This window comes from Gossypium arboreum, chromosome 6, assembly GCF_025698485.1.
Source record: "Gossypium arboreum isolate Shixiya-1 chromosome 6, ASM2569848v2, whole genome shotgun sequence".
In the NCBI taxonomy this organism is placed as follows: Eukaryota; Viridiplantae; Streptophyta; class Magnoliopsida; order Malvales; family Malvaceae; genus Gossypium; species Gossypium arboreum.
Genome location: NC_069075.1, coordinates 900,552 through 923,572, shown reverse-complemented (window position 1 = coordinate 923,572; position 23,021 = coordinate 900,552). Strand labels below are relative to the sequence as shown.

At 30.9% G+C, this 23,021-nt stretch overlaps 2 protein-coding genes across 3 annotated transcripts; one reads left to right on the top strand and one right to left on the bottom strand.

Annotated features, from left to right (window-relative positions):
• Positions 1–379: 379 nt before the first annotated feature.
• Positions 380–5,719, bottom strand: LOC108457678 (protein STICHEL-like 3). Of its 2 annotated transcripts, none has more exons than XM_053029594.1 (7): positions 5,517–5,719; positions 3,069–5,407; positions 2,588–2,807; positions 2,013–2,483; positions 1,076–1,649; positions 810–873; positions 380–738 (listed from the first exon to the last, which is right to left on the bottom strand). In XM_053029594.1, the coding sequence occupies exons 2-7, from the start codon at positions 5,088–5,090 to the stop codon at positions 652–654; spliced, it is 3,438 nt and encodes a 1,145-aa protein (XP_052885554.1). In that variant the 5' UTR covers positions 5,091–5,407; positions 5,517–5,719; the 3' UTR covers positions 380–651. The 2 variants fall into 2 exon arrangements, with proteins under 2 accessions (XP_052885554.1, XP_052885555.1); XM_053029595.1 differs by having other exon boundaries at positions 3,069–4,838.
• A 13,533-nt stretch (positions 5,720–19,252) lies between these two features.
• On the top strand, positions 19,253–22,696 carry LOC108469944 (uncharacterized). The gene is made up of 7 exons (XM_017771076.2): positions 19,253–19,443; positions 20,212–20,570; positions 20,662–20,889; positions 20,974–21,328; positions 21,410–21,537; positions 21,640–21,775; positions 22,164–22,696. Exons 2-7 carry the CDS (start codon positions 20,227–20,229, stop codon positions 22,401–22,403), a joined length of 1,431 nt encoding a protein of 476 aa, XP_017626565.1. The 5' UTR covers positions 19,253–19,443; positions 20,212–20,226; the 3' UTR covers positions 22,404–22,696.
• Positions 22,697–23,021: the final 325 nt, after the last annotated feature.

The following is a 23,021-nucleotide window of genomic DNA, read 5'->3' as shown; positions in this document are numbered from 1 at the left end:
TTCATAAATATTTCTGTTTTTATTTGTTATTCTAGTAAATAAAAATCATCAATAATTCTTATGTAGCATTTTCTTTTGAAAAATAATTTCTTATATAAAAATTAAGTTAATTTCATTATTTTAAATATAAAATATTTATTTTTATATCATGAAATTTTAAATTAATTTTAAAATTAAACAAAAATAAATTTTGGTTTGATTTGGATAGTCGTTTTAACTTGTATTTTAAAATCGTCCAAATTCGAATCGATTTACGAATTACTTTTTGCAATATATATGTAATAAAAATATACTGAGTTATTAGTCTAGTGGAATTTAATAATTTAGATTTTTTCGGAAAAATAATATGAATATATCAAAATCGAAATAAAATAAAATGTTAATGAATCTAATCAATAAATACGATTATAACATGAGAAAATAATACGATTGTGTGCAGAATCAATTCACAGACAAAATGCCTAACACCGTTGATGAATACAAGATTTGACGTGGAACCTAAGGCTACAAATCTGAAAAACTCGAACGTTTATTCGAGGAAAAATATTTTTTCGGATCAAATCGAGCTTGTAAATGGCTAGAAGAATAGCTAATTACAAATGTAATATGAATTAAATAACTGTTCGAGCCGTCCGGGAATTTATCGGGTCTTTACCTAGGAGATTTGGAAGAGAGACATCTTCCACAAGAGACGAGCTTCAATAACAGAGCTGGTCTTCGTGTTCTGATCTTCAAGCGCTGTAAAGACGAACAAAAGTTAAAATCATTTCACAAACTTAAGAAGACTGGAACAATCAATGATCCGATACCTTCCGACGTGTTGCTTTAGATGTTTTCCAGCAAAGTAAGCTTCTTGACCTTGGTTCGAGTCTCCTGAAATATGAAAATATGAAGTTTTATGGATTACGAAAGAGTTGCATAGGTTCCTGGGTCGACGGGTGTCAAAAAGAAGAAATTATAGTAGAATGTTTGATCAAGAATGAGCCGGGTATCGAACTCTGAATTTCGAGTCAAGTCCGAGCTTGGCAGTATTCTAATTATAGTAGAATGTTAGTAACAACAGATATATACATACAGGTTCTCTTGTTCGAGCTTTTCGGCAATGGAAACTGCTTTGTGATTTGACCATCTGTTCTCTTGTGTATATCCATCTCCATGATGAATTACGTGTGCAATGGACAGCTTACTAACAATGCTCTGACTCGGGGTTAGTTCCCCGGGTTTTTGTCTCCCTGAGTAGGATGCCAACATCAGCTCCTGAACAGCTGCATGTTCGTTGTCCTTGGCTTCTCTCGGAGAAACTGGAATTTCAACAATTTCGCTCCTTCCTGCTTCGGGTGATTTCCGATGCATGCCGGAATCTCTCTCTCCCATAACTCTTTTGTTAGTATCATGAAAACCTGCCTCATGTATCCTACTTCGAGAATTGGACTCCAGATCCATGATCATATGAGATGGACCATCCCGGGAAGATGGTAAAACGAGAAGTCCATGAAAACCAGCTGTGGCATCTTTGTTCATTTCACATCTAATTTCGATTGTCAAGGGAGAACCGAGAATGGACTCGAATGCTTGTAAAATATGCCCCCTAAATTTCTCGGCTTTAGATTTTGTCGCATGTGAACTGAACATCAACTGTATAGTTGGGGCTGAAAAAGAAACAGAAATATCGAGTAGACAGGTGAAGGAGACATTGATAATTACTAAACATAGAGAAAGCGTTATATTGTCATTGTTCGTATCAAGTAAAATAACCATACCAAAATGATACCGATAACAAGAGATTTTTGAAAATCGAGGGAGAAAGGAATAATTTTTTGAGTCTAAATAACATGCAAAACTTGGATGCGGATCATGGAGCTACCATCTAGACGAGAAAGAGCACTAGAAATCAAATTTTCCGATATCTTATTCCGCATCGGCTGTGAACTTCATATATGCTTGTCTAAATGCATGTTATGGCCGTATAATGAAATCATGCAAACACAATCATAATGAGCACTAGGACATACCTGCACCGAATCTAACCGAGATCAGCTTTCCTTCTTGATACAAGAACTCTTTTAGACTACTAACTTGAATATTATCAAGCACCTCCAACCAAATTTTCTCGATTCTCGTATGATCTTTGACTAATTTCTGATGTCGCTTCCCGGTACCCGTCTCGAAATCCCCTGGACTTCTTGCATAGAGATTTTCTGACCTAACATTTGTTGACAAGTCTCTAGTATTATTACGCAGCAGAACAAGCTCAAGGCCTTTCTCAGGTATATCTGTTCCATCTGTAACACTTAGAGGCAATGGACTATGATGAGAACTAGTGTCACCGGAAGAAATCGGCAATTTATATTGCTGATCAGGAGCAAGCTGAAGCAAAGCAGCCGTTAGCCATGTTAGTTTGTCGTTTGACATCCTCAGTTGTTTTTCTGCCTTGGATAACGTTTTCAAAGCTTGCCGTAGTTTCTCCATATCTTCTTTCGACACTGGATTGCATAAATATGGTCTATCAGTTTCGGAAAAAAAGATAAATATTTAAACACGAAGAGCCAATGAATATTGTTCTGTTCATTGTTTGTTTAAGACTTACATGGCTGTCGCCGGAAGAACTTCCTTCGATGCCTTTCTTTAGTGAAATCGTAACTGCTAGCAAGAATATCGGTTATCACAGTAGCAAGCTGTGACATTAAAGCTAAAGGCTCCACACCAGTTTCGATTATCACTCTCAAACTCTTCACGGTATTTACCGTGTCTGCTGATAATGCTAGATCAAGAAGATCCACGAGCTTTTCGTCAGAGATAAGCCCAACCTGTGAATCATCTCAGTAAAGTTTAGAGTAATTATAGATATGTCAGCTAATCATCATAAATATTTCTATCACTTTCATTCTTTTCCCAACTCGGGGACAAAGGTCTCTCTCGTCATTTGAGCTTATATGTATGTGTATATACATATTACTAGGATTCAAGTATGAAAATCCTACATTTACAGCATATAAGGCAAGGAACAAATATAGCACGTATTTAGAGAAATACTAGAAAACCAAAAATATTAAGCAGTGCAAACATACCAGTTCCTGAACCAGCAGAACCGAGATTTTTTGCCCAAGCAAACTCAGCTGCTCGAGAGTCATCTCTGCATCCCTCAGTGATCCATCGGATCGAGATGCGATCAGTTTAAGTGCATCTTTCTCGATTCTGATATTCTCTCTAGATGCAATCCACTGCAAGGTATAAATTATATCCGCATCCTTCAGTTTCGGGAAAAAGAATTTCTGACATCTGGACATAATTATATGAGGCAGAATATCAAGACTCGAACTGACAAGAATAAAGACCACATGTCTGGGTGCTCGATCGATGACCTTCAATATGGCACTCCAACAATCCGGGGATAAAGTATCACAGTCATCAAATATGAAAACTCGGTACTGCGAAGGCAGCTGAGAGTTGTTCATATTATCAAGAAGATCCATGATACTCTCGAAGTCAAAGTTACTAACAGGACCAACTTCCTTTATATTGCAACTCTTTCCCATGTCATGTGAAATACAAGAATCGCAAAACCCGCAAGGTTTGGGCTGCTCAAGTGACTGACAATTCAAAGCTCGAGCAAATATCCGACTACAAGAAGTTTTTCCGGTTCCATGAGGTCCATAAAAGACATATAACAATCCAACTTTCCTCTTCATAACAGCATTAGAAAGGGCTTGCGATACCAAATTTTGTCCAACGAGGTCTCTAAAAGTTCTCGGCATGTACTTTTTTGTGATATTTTGGTGCCTACCTTGGCCATTCCTGACTAACTTATGTTGGTCACTAGATCGAGCTTCAGAAGCAAGGTCTGAATCAATGTTGCCCTTCAATAAATTATCGGCAAATATACCTAACTCCCCTGAATAGTCATTTACCCAACGAGCATTGTCCGTGCTGTCCTGTGATCCAGATGCCTCGATTAGAAGCGGCAGTGCCTCAGCGTTGAACTTCGCAGATGAGCTCGACTGATCGGATTCCACAGGTATTTCAGGAGAATTTCTTCCATGGAAACCTGCCCCACGTTTCCGTAATCTAGAGTCCGATAAACCACACGAAAAACTCCTTCCTGCCATGTCAAGGAAAGTTTTACCTCTTTGATGAATTCTTGACCAATTAAATGGAATCCCACATCCATTTCGAGGGGCCTTCGTTATGTTTTGCCGATCATATTCATTTGCTTCCTCTTCCATACCATACTTTGTGCGCATTGAACCTCGAGCAAACAAACTAGAAGCCACAGACAACTCATTCCGACCTCCAACCTCTTGAGAAGGAGCAGCCCGAGATCTTCTTGCCCCTCGAAACCTGCGCCTTTTCACCTTGTTTAATCCACTCGAGTAACCACGGACGCTGACATCAGGTTCCTCACTGGTTTTCTCATGCCTTCCATGAAAGTCACCATTGGAAGACAATACATCATCACTATCCACAGGAAGGTCATTCAACTGCTCGGATAAAGTCTTCACTTGAATCCCTTGTGTTTGCTTCCCTTTTCGGTTTTTACTCCTATCATTCAAACCAGAACCACCCGAGGTCGCATCAGGAGACAAACAATTACCATCTTGCTCCAGTACAGGCTCATTATTCTCCCCCAAAACATCAGTCCTATGATCTCTCCTACTCCTTCGATTATCTCTATCTCCACTCTTACTACTATGATCACTACCACTACCTTCACCCGGCACAACTTTAGAAGTCACGAAATTAGGCAAAGCCGGCGAACTTACCGAAAACCTCCTTCCACTTCTCGGCCTCTCAACACCAACAGACCTTCTCCCCTCTCGATAAAAACCATCCTTATCAACCTTTTTCGAAAGCAAATCAGCAACCAAAGGTGAATGCCAATAAGGAGGACTTGCAGAAGGATCCCTAAGGGACCGGGATCGTTGAAGGATCATAAGATCCCTCACGATCGATCGGTCGGACATTATAGGGCTATGCTTATGACGCATATGATTCTTCAAGTGTATACAGTTAGTCAAATGAATATGATTCTTTAGATGGTCACTAAAATTATCACCATTAGCATCCTTTAATACCCTAACAGCCCTAGTCATGATGAATCACAGCATTTATGTAAATTCGATTTTCGGAATCTCGAAATCATATCAAAACATATAACATCTCCATTAATGTAAACAAGCCCCAAATCTCTAAATTTAATAATAAAAAATATGTAAAAAAAAAGGCAACAAAATTTCCCACATTCCCTCATTAATTACTTAGTAAAACCATACCTGAAGTTTTCACAGACATTTCATCAAGCGCAAAGCATCCCCATTTGAGATGATGAGCTCTTTTAAGCTAAATCATCATATAAATGTAAACCCAGACCTTAAATGCATGAGATTTAAAGTATGAACAAAACCCAGAACTTGAAACATGCAAAAAAAAAAAATTACAACGTTTCAAGCTTTGAATCCTTCAAAGATTATAGCTTTTGAATGCAAAAAAGAAGAAGCTCATCATTAAAAAGTACACACCATAGATCTCTGTTCTCTGTGTGTTTGTTTGGTTGCCACCTCACTTCACATGTATTTTCAATACTATGGTTTAACTTTTCAAAGGAAAATGATAGTCCCATTAAAGAAAAGATTTAAAAAAACAAAAACAGAGACAAAACAAAGTTCTGATTTTTTTCTTTTAAAAATTTGCTTAAACCAAATAGAAAGAGATGAAGAGAGTGTACAATGAAGAATTTTTAAAGAAATGTTTCTTAAAGTATTTTTTTACATATGATATAATTTAAAGGTATAATGCTAAATTTAATCCTTTGTATTTACATTTTATCAATTTGGTCCTTTTCCATTTTTAAGACTATTAAACTTTCAAAATAAGTCAATTTTTTTTAAAAATGTTTATTAGAACACGATTTTAAATTTAATTTTAACTTAATAGAATTATTGAATAATAAAAATTGCAATAAATCCTATACTTTTTAAAAATTAGAATTTGTCGCCATATTTTTATTTTTAAAATTTAATCTTCTAATTTTTAGATTTCAAAACTCATGTCTAACAGTTAAAGCTGTTAATTTTTGTTAAATTTAGGTTCATTATAATGTCATTTTTTTTCGACATTACTACTAAATAAGTTTTTTTTCTTCTTATTTTAAAATATCAAACTAATAAGTTTAACAAAAAATTATTAATATTTTTAACAGATAGACCTAAAATTTAAAATCTAAAAAGTAGAGAGATTAAATTCTTGAAAATAAAAGTATGAAGACTAAATCCTAAATATTTGAAAAGTACAAGGACTTATAACTGATTTTAACCTTTAAGAAAATAAAAGGGTAGGTATAATTTGTACCAGACAGAAACTCAGAAACATATATATGTTTTAAGACAATACATTAATTATACCCAATAAAAGTGGTATGTCCATTTTTTGTTTGAGCATGCAAATAAATTTGTATTTTTATATTACATATATTTAAATTCGAGTACCACGGATTCAATCCGTAGATTGATTGGTAAGGGTATTATTGTCAATATAGGAGAACGTGGTTCGAGTGCGCTGAAACATATTATCTTCTTGATTATGGATTAGAGAGATATTATGGATAATTTTAAATATTATACTTATAAAAATTAGATATAATCAAAATATATCATAAAATTTTTCAAAAAAATAAAAGGAAATAAAGTTTTTGATTTGATTTTTTATTTGATCCCCTTTTTCCATTAGAAGATTTTGATAATGAAATATGTTTGTAAATGGGGGACCAAAAAGTAACTAATATGTTGAATTTTTCTATGTTATTGTTGTATGAATTGACTTTTTTAAAAAAAAAAAGAGTAAATGTTTAGTTTCACTAAAATAATAAATTCGAAAGTAAGTCTGAATACGGGTGGATTTAATGAAAGCACAATACTCAAAAAATGGGTTTGAAAAAAAAAAGACCCGTTTAATATATAGGTTGGGTTTTGATTTTGACATTCATGGCTCGAGCTTGTATTCATTTATACTTTTGTAATATATATATATATATATATATATATATATATTTGTGTAATTTATGACATATAAGTAAATATATAATGATATATTCTATGTAAGCATTGAAAATATGTTAAGTTGTCTATATTTTAAATTTTAATAAAATATATTAATTTCTAAAATATTAAATTGAAAATAATATATATTTTTTAAAAATGGATTTAAAAATATGGGTTGTTTTTGGTAAAATTTTAGCTATATCTCAGGTCAGCCTAGATTTAAGTAAACATAAAGTGTATTAATATCATAAATGAGCTCAACTATACTCAACCCATAAACATCTCTACTCCAACACTTCCATGCAACTAAAATAACTACTACGACATCCATATAAAAAGGTAGAGGAATATTTGTTTTTGAGTAAGATCTAACCCATTGCTCTCAGCTTGCTTGATTATTCCTGAATAGCATCTCATCTCATCTCAATTTAGGCATCCAAAAGCGTATTAGAGCACAAACTCTATCACCTCCATAATCATTCATTGTTTTGTAAATTCTTTATTCTCTAACTCGAGCTCCTCTCCATGGTTTTTTAAACTTTCAAAGAGAGACATCAAACCCGTTGACCTGCGAATCAGCACAGGTCAGTTGAATCAAAGTAAAAAAATCGGTTCAACTGACGATTGAATCTTTTTTAAAAATATTTTTTATTTTATAAATTTTTAGTAATTTATTTAATCTAAATGTACTAACTACTCAAGTTGGTTGAAGCGATTGGATCGACAAAACCAATGGCCTAATTGATTCAGTCACTGATCCAATTCTGAAAATATTGCTTCGCTCAACCCAAAACAAAGGGCAAAAGTTGCTTTAGACCTCGAAATTCATAAAATTCTAAGTTAATATACGATAAAATTACAATTTAGCCCTCTCAAAACCTTAAAATTTCAATTTAATCTCCCTCCCTAAATTTTTTTCTACCTTTGCTCTTGTCAAAAACCAGAATCAAACACTATTCTTTACAATAATAAATTAATAAATAAAAGTTGTATTCATTTATGACAAAAACCTCAAGAAGGTGAAACAAACAATGGAGCATTGAAGAGGAAAAAAATAAGTGGGTAATATAATTATGGAAGAATTTAATATGGTTAGTTTGTGATTTTCTTCTTTTTTGTCTTAAATACTTACTATATTTGTACATAGTAATTAATTACTAGAATATTCAAGTTCGAATCTTAGAGACAACATTATTAGAAAGAGTAGTCACGAACCCTGAACATAAACTATAAAACGAACATGAAGAATATAAAAAATATATATTTCTTATAAAGTACAATAAAAAATTAAAAATACATTTTATAATCGTAATTTAATGGTTATTATTATGCTCCATTATTTAGATAGAAATAATGAATGCTATTATTTCATCTTTTTATTTTGAGGTTTTTTTTTTAAATGTTAATCTCATTATAGGTTATTATTATATAAATCTTTGTTTTTATACAATGTCTAGAACTATCCATAGCCCCTCCTCAACCCTTAAATATGAGGGTAATGCGTTTCAGCGCACTTGAATCCATATCATCCTATAATGGCAACAATACCGATGCCAATCGAGGTAAGACTCAATTGATAAACTTATGTTGTGGGATTGAAAATTTATACATAGTAATGTTTAGGAAATCACAAGTTAATATAATGATTAAGTTGCATAAACGTTATTTTGGTCCTTTAACTTTATAAAAAAGTCATTTTAGTCATCTATTTATTTTTGTTCCTTTTTTTTAATTCTTAAACTTACGTTTTTTTTTGTCAAATCACCTCAAAATGAATGGAAAAATTAACGTTTTTTAACTTTGTTGATGTTGCATACACGTGGATTATCATGTGGATGACACATAAACATTTAATTAATTTTTAAAATAAAAAATTCAAAAATATTTTTAAAATTAAAATCATTAAAATTATAAAAAATATTTTTTTATTTTTAAATTTATCAATTGTTTAAATATTGACGTCTCATTTACGTGGCAATCCATATGTATGCCACGTCAACAAAGTTAGTATTAACTTTTTCATCTATTTTGAGGTGATTTGATAGAAAATGCAAGTTCAAGAGCTAAAAAAGACGAAAAAATAAATGAAAGACTAAAATGATTTTTTTTATAAGTTGGAGGGCCAAAAAGATGATTATACCTAAGAAATAAAAGCAATTATTTTATCCCCATTTTAAGAGAATTGAAGTGATCATCTCATGAGAAGCATTTCACACGTTTTAACTATTTAAAGAAGGCTTCATTCAAGTGAGTGTTCTAGACTAGTTTTAGTGGGTAAAAACTGGGGGTTTAACTACTTGAAAATGGTAAAATTCTTTCTAAGATCCCTTGAAAAATTATGAAATTATAAATTAATATAAAATTAAAATTGCCTTTTGACCCTTCTAAAGATTTATAATTTAATTCAACCCTAATTTTTTTTCCTACCTTCATCTTTGGGAAGCTTATCTTCCTCTTCTAAACTCTTTTGGGGTTTTTGTTGTATTGTTCAAATACCTATAAAAAAAAATATGTATGTTAATAAAACAATTGTTACATATCACAAGTACGGGTGTTTAAATGGTCGGTTTGGTTATTAACCGAATCGAATTAGCATTAACCGAATTAATCGAACTGTATAATCCTTTAATTGTTAATCGAACCGAAATTTTTTCAAAAAAAATTAACCGAACCAAAATTTATATGTTTTTTTCATTTGGTTAAAGCAAGTATAAAACTTATAAAAAAAAAAAGAACATTGAAATTAACCAAAATATATATTTTTATCTTGAAAGTTAATCGAATTAACTGAATTAACCGAAATTTTATATCTTGAAACACTACATAAGTCTTGAAATTAACCTATAATATTAATTATTAAGTTCAATTAATTATCCGATTTTAAACCGAATTAATCGATAACCAAAATTTCAAAAAACCATTAATCAACTTTTAATCGATTAATCGAATCAGATCGATTAGATTAGATTAATTCGAGTTTAATTGAAGTTTCAACATCCCTAATCACAAACAAACCCAATCCAATTCCATGTGGATTTTGCTTTGGATTCTCCAAATGAAAAATTAAAATAAGTCAACAAAATATATGTGGACCACTTAAAAAAAAAATTGTTGCCTAATTAATGCACCATATGGATAGAATATTGTGTAGCATGTTGTGCTATGGGTTTCAAGCTCATTAAAAAAAAAAAAAAAAGGCTTTGGCCTATATGGCATAAAATATAGTACCACAAGTTAATTTATTTCATTATTCATATGCATTAATGGATACAAATATATATATTTTTTATATATTCATATTAATTCAAGTAAATTAAAAAAAAATAGAGATGAAGTCAAAATTTTCTTTTGGGTATGTTATATATTTTATGATTTCATCGTTATATTCGCTTATATTTTTATAGTTTTAGAATAATTAAATCAAAATTTTATTATTTTAAGAATTAAACTGTAATTTTATCATGTATTAATTTATAAATTTATAGATTTTAGGGTGTAAAATAGAAAATTTCCAATTTTAGGGCGGGCAAAACCCTATCTACCCTCTCCCTTCACCCTTATAAAAAAGGTTATTTTCTATTTAAGTATGGTATAAGGGCAAAGCCATAAAAAAAATGGATGAGAGTTAAAATGTAATCTATATAGTTTTCACTTAGGGTAAATCAAAATTCTAGTATTTGGGAAACTTGTAATTTTACCATATATTAACTTATGATTTTATGAATTTTAGGGTCTAAAGTAACAATTTTTCATTTTAAAGGAGTTAGAATATACAAAAACACTTAAGAAAAAGAGTGTATCAATATTGATCGTATACTTATAACTCGTACCTTCGAGCCAAGTGATGAAGACAGGGGAGACGAGTAGGGCCTTTTTTTCCCATTGGTTAAATTAGAAAATTTCCATTTAACCCATCCCAAAATATAAATCATTCAAATTGAGTCTTTTAATTATTGAATAAATAGAAAATTTTCATTTTTGGCTGTTTAAAAAACATCAATAATGCAATTTAATTTTTTTTAACACGAAAATTTTATAATTTTATCTCGAACCCAAATAAAAATCTTTGCCCTGAGCAAAATAATTATTTGTCCTTAGAGCTAATTTATTGGGACCAAAACCAAAAATTTTTAATCTAGGTTAGATGAGTTGGAAACCCATAACCATAATGCATGTGACAACATTAAACGCCGCCGTTTTTTAACTGCTTTCCTTTTTCGGTGATAATTATGGCTATGAGATGAGAGACTATCCCTAAAAACAACCTTTTATTTAATTGTGTAGTGTAGAGGGGTGACCTTAAGGATTGGCCAACCGCCACCACCTTTTTGTTTATTTTTTTAAAGGTTAAATTACACTCGAAGTCACTAAACTATTTAAAAGTTTTCGTTCAAGTCATTGGGTTGTTAAAACTGTTTATGTATAGCCTTCTCTGTTTGCATAATTTGCATCAATCGAAAGCTTGCATTCTCCTTCCCTTCTATAGTTCAATTTTTTCATGAAACTGCTTTGAATGTCATAAATCTGCAAATCAAAATTCAAACAGTTTTCTTTTCCAATCCCTAGTACTTATCGTTAGATCGAATTAGATCTACTATCATTCTTCTACTAGTCAATGGGTACTAATCCACCATACTGATTATTAAAATTTCAATCGGAGCTCGCTAGCCGAACTTTAAAAAAAAAAAAAACCTTAACAACCTAGTGACTTAAAAAAAACTTTCAACTAGTTCAATGACCATTTTGTAACTTTTTAAAGTTGAGTGACCAAAACATAAACTTACTAATAGTTTAGTGACATTGAGTGCAGTTTATCATTTTTTTAACTTAAAGCCTATGGTTGTTGGAACCAAAATATACTAGTCCGCTGGATTGAGAATCGACTAACACATCAATTTAGACAAAGAATTAAATCAAAATTTTACAGAATCTCTTAAAATCGATTAAGTTGGTGGTGAACGATTTTTCACTATTTTTTTAATAATATTTTCATATTTTTATGATTTTTTGATAACTTATTTAATTTAAAAAATTGGCTGATTAAACCAATCAAACTACAACTGATGGTCTAACCAATTCAATCATTAGTTCAATTTTAAAACTTAAAAATTTTAGTAAACGAGATAAACTATAATTTAATTATTTTTATAATATCGTTACAAATTGATGACACAATATTTTGAAATTGTAAAAATAATATATTGGTCTAAACCTCCATTAAAAAATAGCAATTAAATCCCAAAAACATTTTAATTTATTCATTAATAAAATAATCAACTAAAGAAAAAGCCATGAACTACTTCCAATGCAAATGATTATCGCACCTTTATATACTATCGAAGGAGCTATGCACCTAAACCAAAAGTAATTACGGCTAAAATATATTGTTTAATTTTTTTTTAATTACATCGATTTAATGAAACAATTTAAATCACGGTAGCTAGTATCGTATCGATATCGATTATTATAAAATGATACGAAATTTTAATATTTTAAAGTATCATCTTATAGGGATTGAACTAGGCTTTACATCGTCGCTTAAATATTAAGTTTAGTGGATTGATCTAATCTATATAATATATATCGATAAGGCTCACTGATGACATCAACCAATCCATCACATTCGACAATTTCTCGTCTAATCCCTTTAAATCGACTCCAAAAATGTCTTGGACTGACACACGTCACCCTATCACTAGTCACTACACTATAAAGAAATGATCTCAAGTGGCTAAGACCCACATGCAACCTTTATTCCCTTATAAATAACCCCTTATCACCGAGGTAAAGGCAATGAGACAACACGTAGTCATTATTCTGTCAAGACTCCACTTGATTTACTCTTTTAAAAGTCTAGCAACTCTCTCCACTCTCTAGCATGAATTGCCCCTCGAGCGAGCCGCTCTATGCATCTCCTAAAGTTTGAAACCCTAAACATTTGTGCGGTAACAAATTTAGTTTTTAATACTTTAATATATTTTAGATAAGAGTTAAACAACTATTTAGGGTTCCAACTAAGCAACTATTCTCATCTTTTGGTTAAAGTTAGTTCCTAAACTTAACAATCGTTCCCATACTAGGGCTTGAACTTTTTTTTTTCAAATTAGTCCTTAAACTTGACAACTGTTTCTATATTAAAACTCAAACTTTAAGGTTTTCAAAAAATTATCAAAATCTTGGAAAAAAATTAAACCCTAATCAGGGGCGAAGCCAAAACAAAATTTTAGGGGGGCCGAATAAAATTTTAATTTTTTATAGTCTATATCTTTATATTTTTTAAATGATTAAATCTAATTTTTATAATTTTAGAGGGCTGAAGTGTAATTTTACATTTACTAATTTAAAATTTTTTAAAAAATTTAAAGATCTAAATAAAAATTTATATTTTAGAGGAACCGGTCCCTATCAACCCCTAAATCCGACTCTGACCTTAATATAAAAATAATTACTTGAAAAAAATCCCAAACACAAAAAATATTAAACCCATTAGAGAATAAAGTTAAAAATGATTCCCACAAATTTCTTTTTACTTGCAACAAGGAATAATAAAATATGCTTAGTTAATGGTGCCCAAATCTTTGACTGGCATTTTTTTTCCCCACATTATCATGATTAATATTTTGTATTATCCTATGAAAGCTGACCTTTGTTGAAATTTTAGATTCCTCAGCATTTTCAATATTAATGACAGCTTTTAAAAAAATAAAGGCATAATAACTTATTGGACCCTCTAATTTTATATAAAAATCATTTTAGCCCTTCATTTATTTTTTAGTCTTTTAGCTTTTAAATTTTTATTTTGTCAAATCACACCAAAATGAACGAAAATGTTAATATTTTTAACATTGCTGATGTTACATACACGTAGATGATATGTTATCATTTAATTAATTTTTAAATTTAAAATTCAAAACAAATTTATAGAAAACTATTTTTAAAATTAATAATCATTAAAATTATTAAAATATTATAAATATATTATTAATATTTTTAGATTTCAAAAAAAAGTTTATATGTCATCTACGTGGCAACCCATATATATGCCATGCCAGTAGAGTTAACAAATATTAACTTTTTCATCCGTTTTGGAGTGATTTGATAAAAACTACAAATTCAAGGGCTAAAAAAGGTGAAAAATTAAATAGATTGTTGAAATGAATTTGTTTTAAAATTGGAGGGCCAAAAAAGTTATTATACCAAAAATTAAATTAAGAAGATGAAGTGGAGGGGGGATCATTTTTATTCATTGGAAACAGTTCCTTGTTGTCTAGTTCTCAATAGACACTAGTCTAGTGATTAGTGTTGTTCATCACATGCTAATGGACACTACTTTGCGGCTAATTTGTTTTGTTATTTAGATTTGAATTTAAAATTCCGATTTAATTATCGAGTTTTAGTTTGATAAACATCGACATTGTTGCCATTGCAGGAGGACGTGGCTTCAACTATGTTGAAGTGTATTATTCTCCTATTTAAAGGTCTAGAAGGGGCTATGAGTAATTTTAGGTATTGTATATAAAAAAAAGATATGATAAGAACTTATAATGAAATTAATGTTAAAAAATCGATTTAATTAAACTAGATGTAAATTGGATTTAATCAGATTGTTTATGTTTGAACAGTAAAAGTATCATGAAACTTCTTGTACTAGGAGTTGAATTACATTTTACTCGTTTTATTCAAAAAATAGACAAGTTAATCATTACGGGTTAGACCAAATAGCAAATTGGTTATTTTGTTGAAAATTTTATCTATTTCTACTGTTAAAATTTGGTCATTGTACGTCAACATGAGGTATAAGTTATACGTGACACATCATGTGTAGCTATCTAGTTTTCTATTAGCAATGCTAGTTTTTAACAGTAGAAAGAAATGAAAATTTTAACCGATAGGACCAGTTTGCTATTTGATCTTTTGTATAAGGATTAATTTGTTCATTTTCCGAGTAAATGATACAAAATACAATCTAACTCCTAGTATGAAAGCCTTTATAGTACTTTTACCAAAATTAAACTTATTAAACTCGAAATAATTTAAATATTAATGAGTAAAAAAGGAAATATGTTTATATAATAAACTCATCTTTTTTTTTTCTTTCGGTTAAAATATGCCCAAAGTCATTGTTCTTTTCATATTTTTGGAATTTAATCCATCTACTTTTATTTTAAGAAATTTAGCTCTTTTATTTTTCAGATTAAAAAATGCAAGTTCAATTATTAACATTATTAAAAAAATTCATTAAATTTAGGTTCATTGTAACGTTATTTTTTTTCATTATGTGACTACCAATTGAGTTTTTTATTTATTTCAAAATGTCACACCCGTGAAATTAGTGAAAATTTTATAATGGTATTAACAATTGATCTTGAATTTTGAAATTCTAAAAATAAAGACACTAAGTTCCTAAAATAAAAGTAAAGGGACTAAATTTCAAATGTACGAAAGAAAACAAGGATTTGAATAATATTTTAACATTTTCTTTCCTCTCCATTTTCAACTTTACCTAGTAATAAAAAGAAGGGAGATATATTTTTCATCTTTTTTTACCAAACATACCAATTAAAAGATAAAAAAAGGTTAATATATTATTTAGGGCTTGAATTTTTTTATTTAAGTTAATCCCTGAATTTGATAATTATTCCTATATTAGGGTCTAAAATGTGACAAAAATTACCAAGTTCAGGGGGTAACATGGACTAAGAAAATTTTAGCCAATCGTGAGAAATTATCTAATTCATGCCCCAATATAGAAACAATTGTCAAATTCAATAGCTACTTGGACTAAGAAAAAATTCAACTTCGTGAGCAAATAACTGTCAAGTTCAATAACTATCTTGGACAAAATAAATAAATTTTATTTTCGACACTCTCGTATTCATTTTATGATCCATGTTTAGAGTTCGGAATTACTACATCAAACAATGTGTCTAAAAAATAGAACCCAATCGAAAATTATGATTTCCATCCTTCTACTTTTTTTTTCTTTCCAAATTTTCTTTGGCCCAAACTTTTTGGAAATTGGTAACTTTTGGGCCTACAAATTGGGAAAGCTAAGCAAAGAGAGACTGAAAACAGGCTTAGGCTTTTTAAACTAAGGCCTTATTGAAAGCTGAAAATATACTTTCAAGGCCTCAAATATAACTTAGCATGTTGGGCTTAATGTAAAAATGTTGGGTTTTGGCATGAAATATATGTTTAATGGGAAATCTCGTGGTGATTTGCTTGATGGTTAAGAGATGTTTATTTATAGAATTTACTCGAATTTGAGTTTTCAGAAGGAAGTGATAAACCTTTATTTGAGCAGTTCACTTGAATGTAGTGTGAGCGTGTGTTTGTGCGAATATTGACCCTTTAATTGTACAATACTCAAAAATATTTGATGCATTTGTATAAGTTTCATATATCATCGGTGACAATTATTATGATATTTCGTCATTGAATAAAACAAGAAAAAAAGCTTAAATTACAAAATGGCACTTAAATTGTACCATTTTTCTCAAGTTGGTACTTAAATTCAGTTATTTTAATCATAAATGGTACCTAACCCATACTTTGTTACTCAATTTACCCTAAAAAATTGACATCGTTAAAAAAAAATATTAACCAATCATTTTGAAACACGTGGCACTTTTAAATTAAGTTGAATTAAATTTTTTTCAAATATTTTATTTTCCACTATCTCCTTCTCCACCGCGATTCTTTCTTCTTTTCTAAAGTATTTTTTTAAACTATTATATAAATTTGATCAGTAAATATCTAAAAAGTAAGAAAAATAAACATGAGTTTTGGAATCCTATAAATACTAATAATCTAAACCATAAACTCGAGTTTTAAACCCTAAACGACTAAACCTAAGAATTATTAGTAATTATTTATAAAATTATAACTAATATTTTTTATATTTAAACAAAATTATCATTATTTATTTAGAAGTCTTCCGTTGTCTTTTATTTAATTCAATGATAATATATTATTTTATTATTTATTAATAGTTAATAAGATTCATCCATTGACAATGCATTAAATATTACACCTTAGATATGACTATTTCTTGCATTCTCTCTCTCTATACACGTGTTCATGTCAGTTTTTTTAAAAAATTTGAGGTTTAATTAGAATTTTTCACCAAAAAAATAGGGGTATATTTATTTTTTTCTTTTAATTTGAAGAATACTTCATTATAATTTTCAAAACTTTTGTAAAGCTTGATTAGAAGTACAAAAGAAACTTTGGAAAAAAGTGAAATTACAGATCCCTCTGTTATAGGGGTCAGATTAATATATGGACTAAATCGACTCATTTAATATTTAAGGGAGTAATTTAATCTAGTCTTTATAGTAGAAGAATCTAACTCATACTTTCATCTTTTGAAAAAAAAAAATTCAACCGGTTAAATTGCTAGATCAATCACTCAAAATTTAACAAGATAAAAGATCTAGAAAAATTATAAACACAAATAAGTAATAAGTTTAATATATATTTAACTTTTATTTATTTATTTATTAGGCTCAATTTAATTTATTTGGGCAACATTTTTATTTTTGGGTTTTATTTTGCGTTGAGTTTTACTGATTTGGACCAAAATTTATGGGTTGAGTTAATAAAGTCAAAAATTCGATTCAACTAATTTTTTGATTGGTTCAATGGCAGCACCAAGCAGTTTGCTCAGAACTTGAGTCAATATTTAACTTTAAAATAGTAATAGAATTAATAATAAAACAACAAAAAAAAATGTTTATACTGATTCGGGTCAAAAAAATCCTTACTCGAGGCCCAACACATTTAGAAAATGGACCTTATTTTTGTACAAACACATTTTTCAAATCTATATTTTTGCCTAAGCTTTCTCACTTTTTGGGTGAGACTTCGAATTTGGGTGAGTAACCCGACCCACAGTCAAGTCTATTTGGCCCCGATGTCTATCCAATCTCTCACTGGTCTCGAGTTTGATGGCCACTGGTGCCATCACACCAAGCTCTACCTTGGCCACTGTCATGTTCTGATCTTGGCTCTTCCATCGTTGATGCTCTCTTCAATACCGTGGCGAGTCAAATATCACCTTTCGAGTTTCACTACTTGATTGACCTCTCCAGAAAGCTTGTTTCTCGTTCGGGTCAGACGTAGAGAACATTCATCGGACTTCGTCTCCCCGTCCTCCTCCTCATGCAACAACATAGTTTTGGGCTACAACTTTGCTCTTCATATTGTATATTTGGGCTTTCAGCCCATTTGTATCTAACTTCCTTTTATGAATGGTATCTTATTTGAAAACAAAAAGTCAATGATAAATTACGAAAATAGTCATATTTGTTTGCCTCAGTTTACATTTTAGTCACTTATGTTTGAAATGTTATGTTTTAGTCACTTACATTATCGTATTGTAACATTTTAGTCACTGAGCTATTATCGTTAACAGTGTAATGGTAACCTAACGTGACACGTTAAATCATCATTTTAAATGAAAATTTTAGGTTAAATTGTACAAGTAGTCCCTATATTTTTTCGTTTTAAGCAATTTAATTTTTTTCTTTTATATTTTTTTAACTTTTTTTTTCTTTTTTTTCCATTATTTTCTGTTTAGTCCTCTATTTTCCTCCATTCTCCATTTCTTTTAACATAGTTTTTCTATGTTGTCCACTTGTTAAATTAGTCCCTATACTTTTATTTTTTCTTTTTATTTATTTATTTATTAAAGCCAAATATAGAGACTAGTTTTAACAAATGGAAAACATAAAAAACTATATTAAAAGAAATAGAGAAGGAGGAAAACATAGGAGAAGCAGAATGAAAAAAAAGTTAAAAGAACATAAAAGAAAAGAATTAAATTGCTCAAAACGAAAAAATATAGAGACTAATTGTATAATTTAACCTAAAATATTAATTTAAAATGACGGTTTAACTTACCACATCAGCTTATCATTATACTGTTAATGGTAATTAACGGCTTAGTGACTAAAATATTACAACAGGATAAGACAAGTGACTAAAACATAACATTTTAAATATAAATGACTAAAATGTAACCTAAACTAAACAAAGGTGACTATTATCGCAATTTACCCAAAGTCAAATTAGTAAGGAACAATATACCATGAGATCCAAATTCAAATATTCAATTAACTAATTATACACCAAAAGTACACGTGGTAAATTCCTATTGGATAAGATATCGTGGCACGGCAAGCCTTCTAAAATAGTGCCGCGACAAAATAAAAATCAAGCATAAATCGAAAAATATTTATTTTTCAAATAATATTTTTGTGCTATAAAAATAACAACACATTGTATCTGTCATTTTACAACCCAGTAAGGGGATATTTTTCTCTTCTCTTTGAAAAATACGAAAAATAATTTTCCAAAGGGAAACTTTTGCTCGTAATATTCTCAGATCTGCTCTCAAATCCTCACAGTATGTATCGATTTCTTTTCATTTTATGTTTTTCGTTATCGTTTTATTTTGAATTTTTGTTCATTAAGAAATGTCATTTCCTTGGCAATAGAAAGAAAAAGAATTGATGTATTGTGTTTTTCGTTTCTAGATCTGGATTGGCATATGTGTATATATTTAGAATGTTAGTTTTCAAATTTTGATTTACCAGATTTACTTTACGGTATTGTAGATCTGCTTGATCTGTGGACAGATTCGTGTTTATTTCGGTTTTTCCTTTTAATCTCAGCTAAATTGAACCGATTACATGTGTTTAATATAATTTGGAACCAGTTTTTTTAGATCGGATTGATTTGTAATTTGACTGGTAATTTCGGTTGAATGCTGAATCTAATTTTTAGATCGGATTGATTGATAGGTCTGCTACTACTGATTTTTTTTTAAAATGTAATGAGAACTTAATCAGTTCCTATTTTATTTCATGTTTCAAAGCATCATCGATTAATCTACAATTTGTATTTCTTGCATGTTCCTCCTTGTCCCTATTATGCAGATATGGGTATATATAAGAACGATAACATTGTTCTAATTGTTGGATTAGGATAGATAATGTAGAGAATTTTTTAAAATTGTGCAAGGATCCGTTAAATTAGAATGAACTTAATTCTTGTTTTTTACAATCAATGATATTTGTATTTGATATGTGGCCACATTTAGTATGTATTTTTTTTCCTTAATTTTGCTAGTTCATTAACTGAAACAATTGCTGAATTTTGTGGTGTAATTCAGTTTTGAATAGCCAATATGGGAGGTGGGTTCAGAGTTCTTCATTTGGTTAGACCATTCCTTTCGTTTCTGCCTGAAGTTCAGAGTGCTGATAGGAAAATCCCTTTTAGAGAGAAGGTCATCTATACTGTGATCTCCCTCTTTATTTTCCTGGTTTGCAGTCAGCTTCCCCTTTATGGAATACATTCTACGACGGGTGCTGATCCGTTTTATTGGATGCGTGTTATCCTTGCATCCAACCGTGGAACCGTTATGGAACTTGGGATTACCCCCATTGTTACTTCCGGTTTGGTGATGCAACTCTTGGCTGGTTCAAAGATCATCGAGGTTGACAACAGTGTTCGTGAGGATCGTGCGCTCTTGTGAGTGTTTTAACATGACTATTTTCTCCATTATAACTTGAAGCACTATATATCCTCTATAATCTTTGGTTCTTTTATGTTTGCTTTGCAGAAATGGGGCTCAAAAGCTGTTGGGGATCCTAATTGCTGTTGGTGAGGCAGTGGCGTACGTTCTGTCTGGTATGTACGGCAGTGTTGGTCAGCTCGGTGTTGGAAATGCCATTCTTATTATTATTCAACTTTGCTTTGCTGGAATTATTGTGATCTGCCTCGATGAACTTCTCCAAAAGGGGTATGGTTTGGGCTCTGGGATCTCCCTTTTCATAGCCACCAATATCTGGTATGTTATTTTATCGTTCCTTTTTCATCTCAATTGCAATCTATTCATTAAGTGGCTATCCTAAATACTATTTCCATTGTGCAGTGAAAACATAATCTGGAAAGCCTTTAGCCCTACAACAATCAACAGCGGTCGTGGGGCTGAATTCGAAGGTGCTGTCATTGCCATGTTCCATCTTTTAATAACCAGGACGGACAAAGTTCGAGCACTTCGTGAAGCTTTCTACAGACAGAATCTTCCAAACGTTACAAATTTACTCGCTACGGTTTTGATCTTCCTTATTGTTATCTACTTCCAAGGTTTCCGAGTTGTTTTGCCTGTAAGATCGAAGAATGCTCGAGGACAGCAAGGGTCGTATCCCATTAAGCTATTCTACACCTCCAACATGCCCATCATCCTTCAATCTGCACTCGTTTCAAATCTTTATTTCATCTCCCAGGTACCCTTTTTATATCTGTACTCTACATGAAAAGCAAATAATAAAAAGGCTTCGTTCTAAACATTGTTTATCTTTATGCAGTTGCTGTACCGGAAGTACAGTGGTAACTTCTTTGTGAATCTGTTGGGCAAGTGGAAAGAATCTGAATATTCAGGTGGTCAGTTTATTCCCGTTGGCGGTCTAGCGTACTATGTTACTGCCCCTGCAAGGTTAGAATCGGTTCCATTTGTCTTTGGTTGTGAAACTCTCTTTTTTGGGTTATTTTCTCTTCAAATGTGTTGATGCCTGGTTTTGTCTAATTATTACTACAGCTTGGCAGATATGGCAGCAAATCCCTTCCATGCTCTGTTTTATCTAGTGTTCATGCTTTCTGCCTGTGCCTTGTTTTCAAAAACTTGGATTGAAGTTTCCGGTTCTTCAGCCAGGGATGTTGCTAAGCAGCTCAAGGTAAACCTTTTATGATGAACCTTGTTTGCTCATCTACTGGTTCTGTTAGTTGTCCCATTCTCAGTCGATGATTCCTTTAATCGAATTTGATTTTGGTCGTTTTCCACTGATTTTTGCACTGCCTTAACCCTGGAGTTCACCAATTTGTCAATGTGTATTTGCTGTTTCCAATTTTAAACCGTTTTGAAATTCATACCCAAACCGAGTACACCAAGTTAACCAATTTTCAATTGAAACTGTCCAAACTGAATCGAGAAAAACCAAAATTTGGTTCAGTTTGGTCGTTTTCCACTGATTTTTGCACAGCCTTACCTTCAGGCTCACCAATTTGTCAATGCATATTTGTTATTGCCGTTTTAAAGGTCTTTGTTTCGTGTTCCGTTTGCAGGAACAACAAATGGTGATGCCAGGACATAGAGATTCAAATCTACAAAAAGAACTAAACCGTTACATACCAACGGCAGCTGCATTTGGCGGAATGTGCATCGGTGCATTAACTGTCTTAGCCGATTTCATGGGAGCAATCGGTTCAGGTACCGGAATATTGCTTGCCGTAACAATCATATATCAGTATTTCGAAACTTTCGAGAAGGAGAGAGCCAGTGAACTCGGCTTTTTCGGCCTCTAAGTTTTGATAAAAGTCTGGTTTAGTGAAAAAAACAAGATGGTAGAGGGGGTGGAGAGCCATGGACAAATTTTGATTTGATTAAAAATTCAGATACTTGATAGGTAGGTTCCACCTTTTGTTAAACATGCTTTGGATAGAAGAAAATGAGGTCTTTAATTGTAATCTCTGATGTTGTTTTAGGCTTTTTTAGCCCTTTAATTTCCTTCCTTTAAAAAAAAAAAATCTGAACTTGTAGATTTTTCCTTTTCAGAATACGAACTCCATCGAATCCTAACTTTTTTTCATTGGAAAAAGGACTGGTTTTTTTGGTTATTCTATATTGGGTTAATTATTTTTTGGGCCTTCATGTTGCGTTTTTAGTTTCTGCACTTGATAATTGTTTGATTTTTTATTTTAATATTAGAATATAAGTTTTGGGTTTTTTTTAATTTACAAAACAACCTTTGTTTTATGATTTTTTTATATTATTTGATAAAGTTTGTGTTATAGTGTTTAGAAATAAAAGTTAGTTTTCCAATTAAATAAAAACATTGTTTTTCTTTTGAAATTTTATGTATATAAAATATTTGTAAAATATACATATATAATGTTTTGTTTTGTTGGGTTGGGTTATGTTTT

What these genes read in the sequence shown, in the direction of transcription:
- LOC108457678 (XM_053029594.1), bottom strand. Translation starts at nt 5,090, where the DNA reads ATGACTAGGGCTGTTAGGGTATTAAAGGATGCTAATGGTGATAATTTT. An exon ending in AAGCTCGAACAAGAGAACCT is followed by an intron (nt 874 to 1,075) that starts GTATGTATATAT and finishes TTCATATTTCAG; the next exon opens with GAGACTCGAACCAAGGTCAA. An exon ending in CTAAAGCAACACGTCGGAAG is followed by an intron (nt 739 to 809) that starts GTATCGGATCAT and finishes TCGTCTTTACAG; the next exon opens with CGCTTGAAGATCAGAACACG.
- LOC108469944 (XM_017771076.2), top strand. Translation starts at nt 20,227, where the DNA reads ATGGGAGGTGGGTTCAGAGTTCTTCATTTGGTTAGACCATTCCTTTCG. An exon ending in TTCATAGCCACCAATATCTG is followed by an intron (nt 20,890 to 20,973) that starts GTATGTTATTTT and finishes TCCATTGTGCAG; the next exon opens with TGAAAACATAATCTGGAAAG. An exon ending in ATGTTGCTAAGCAGCTCAAG is followed by an intron (nt 21,776 to 22,163) that starts GTAAACCTTTTA and finishes TTCCGTTTGCAG; the next exon opens with GAACAACAAATGGTGATGCC.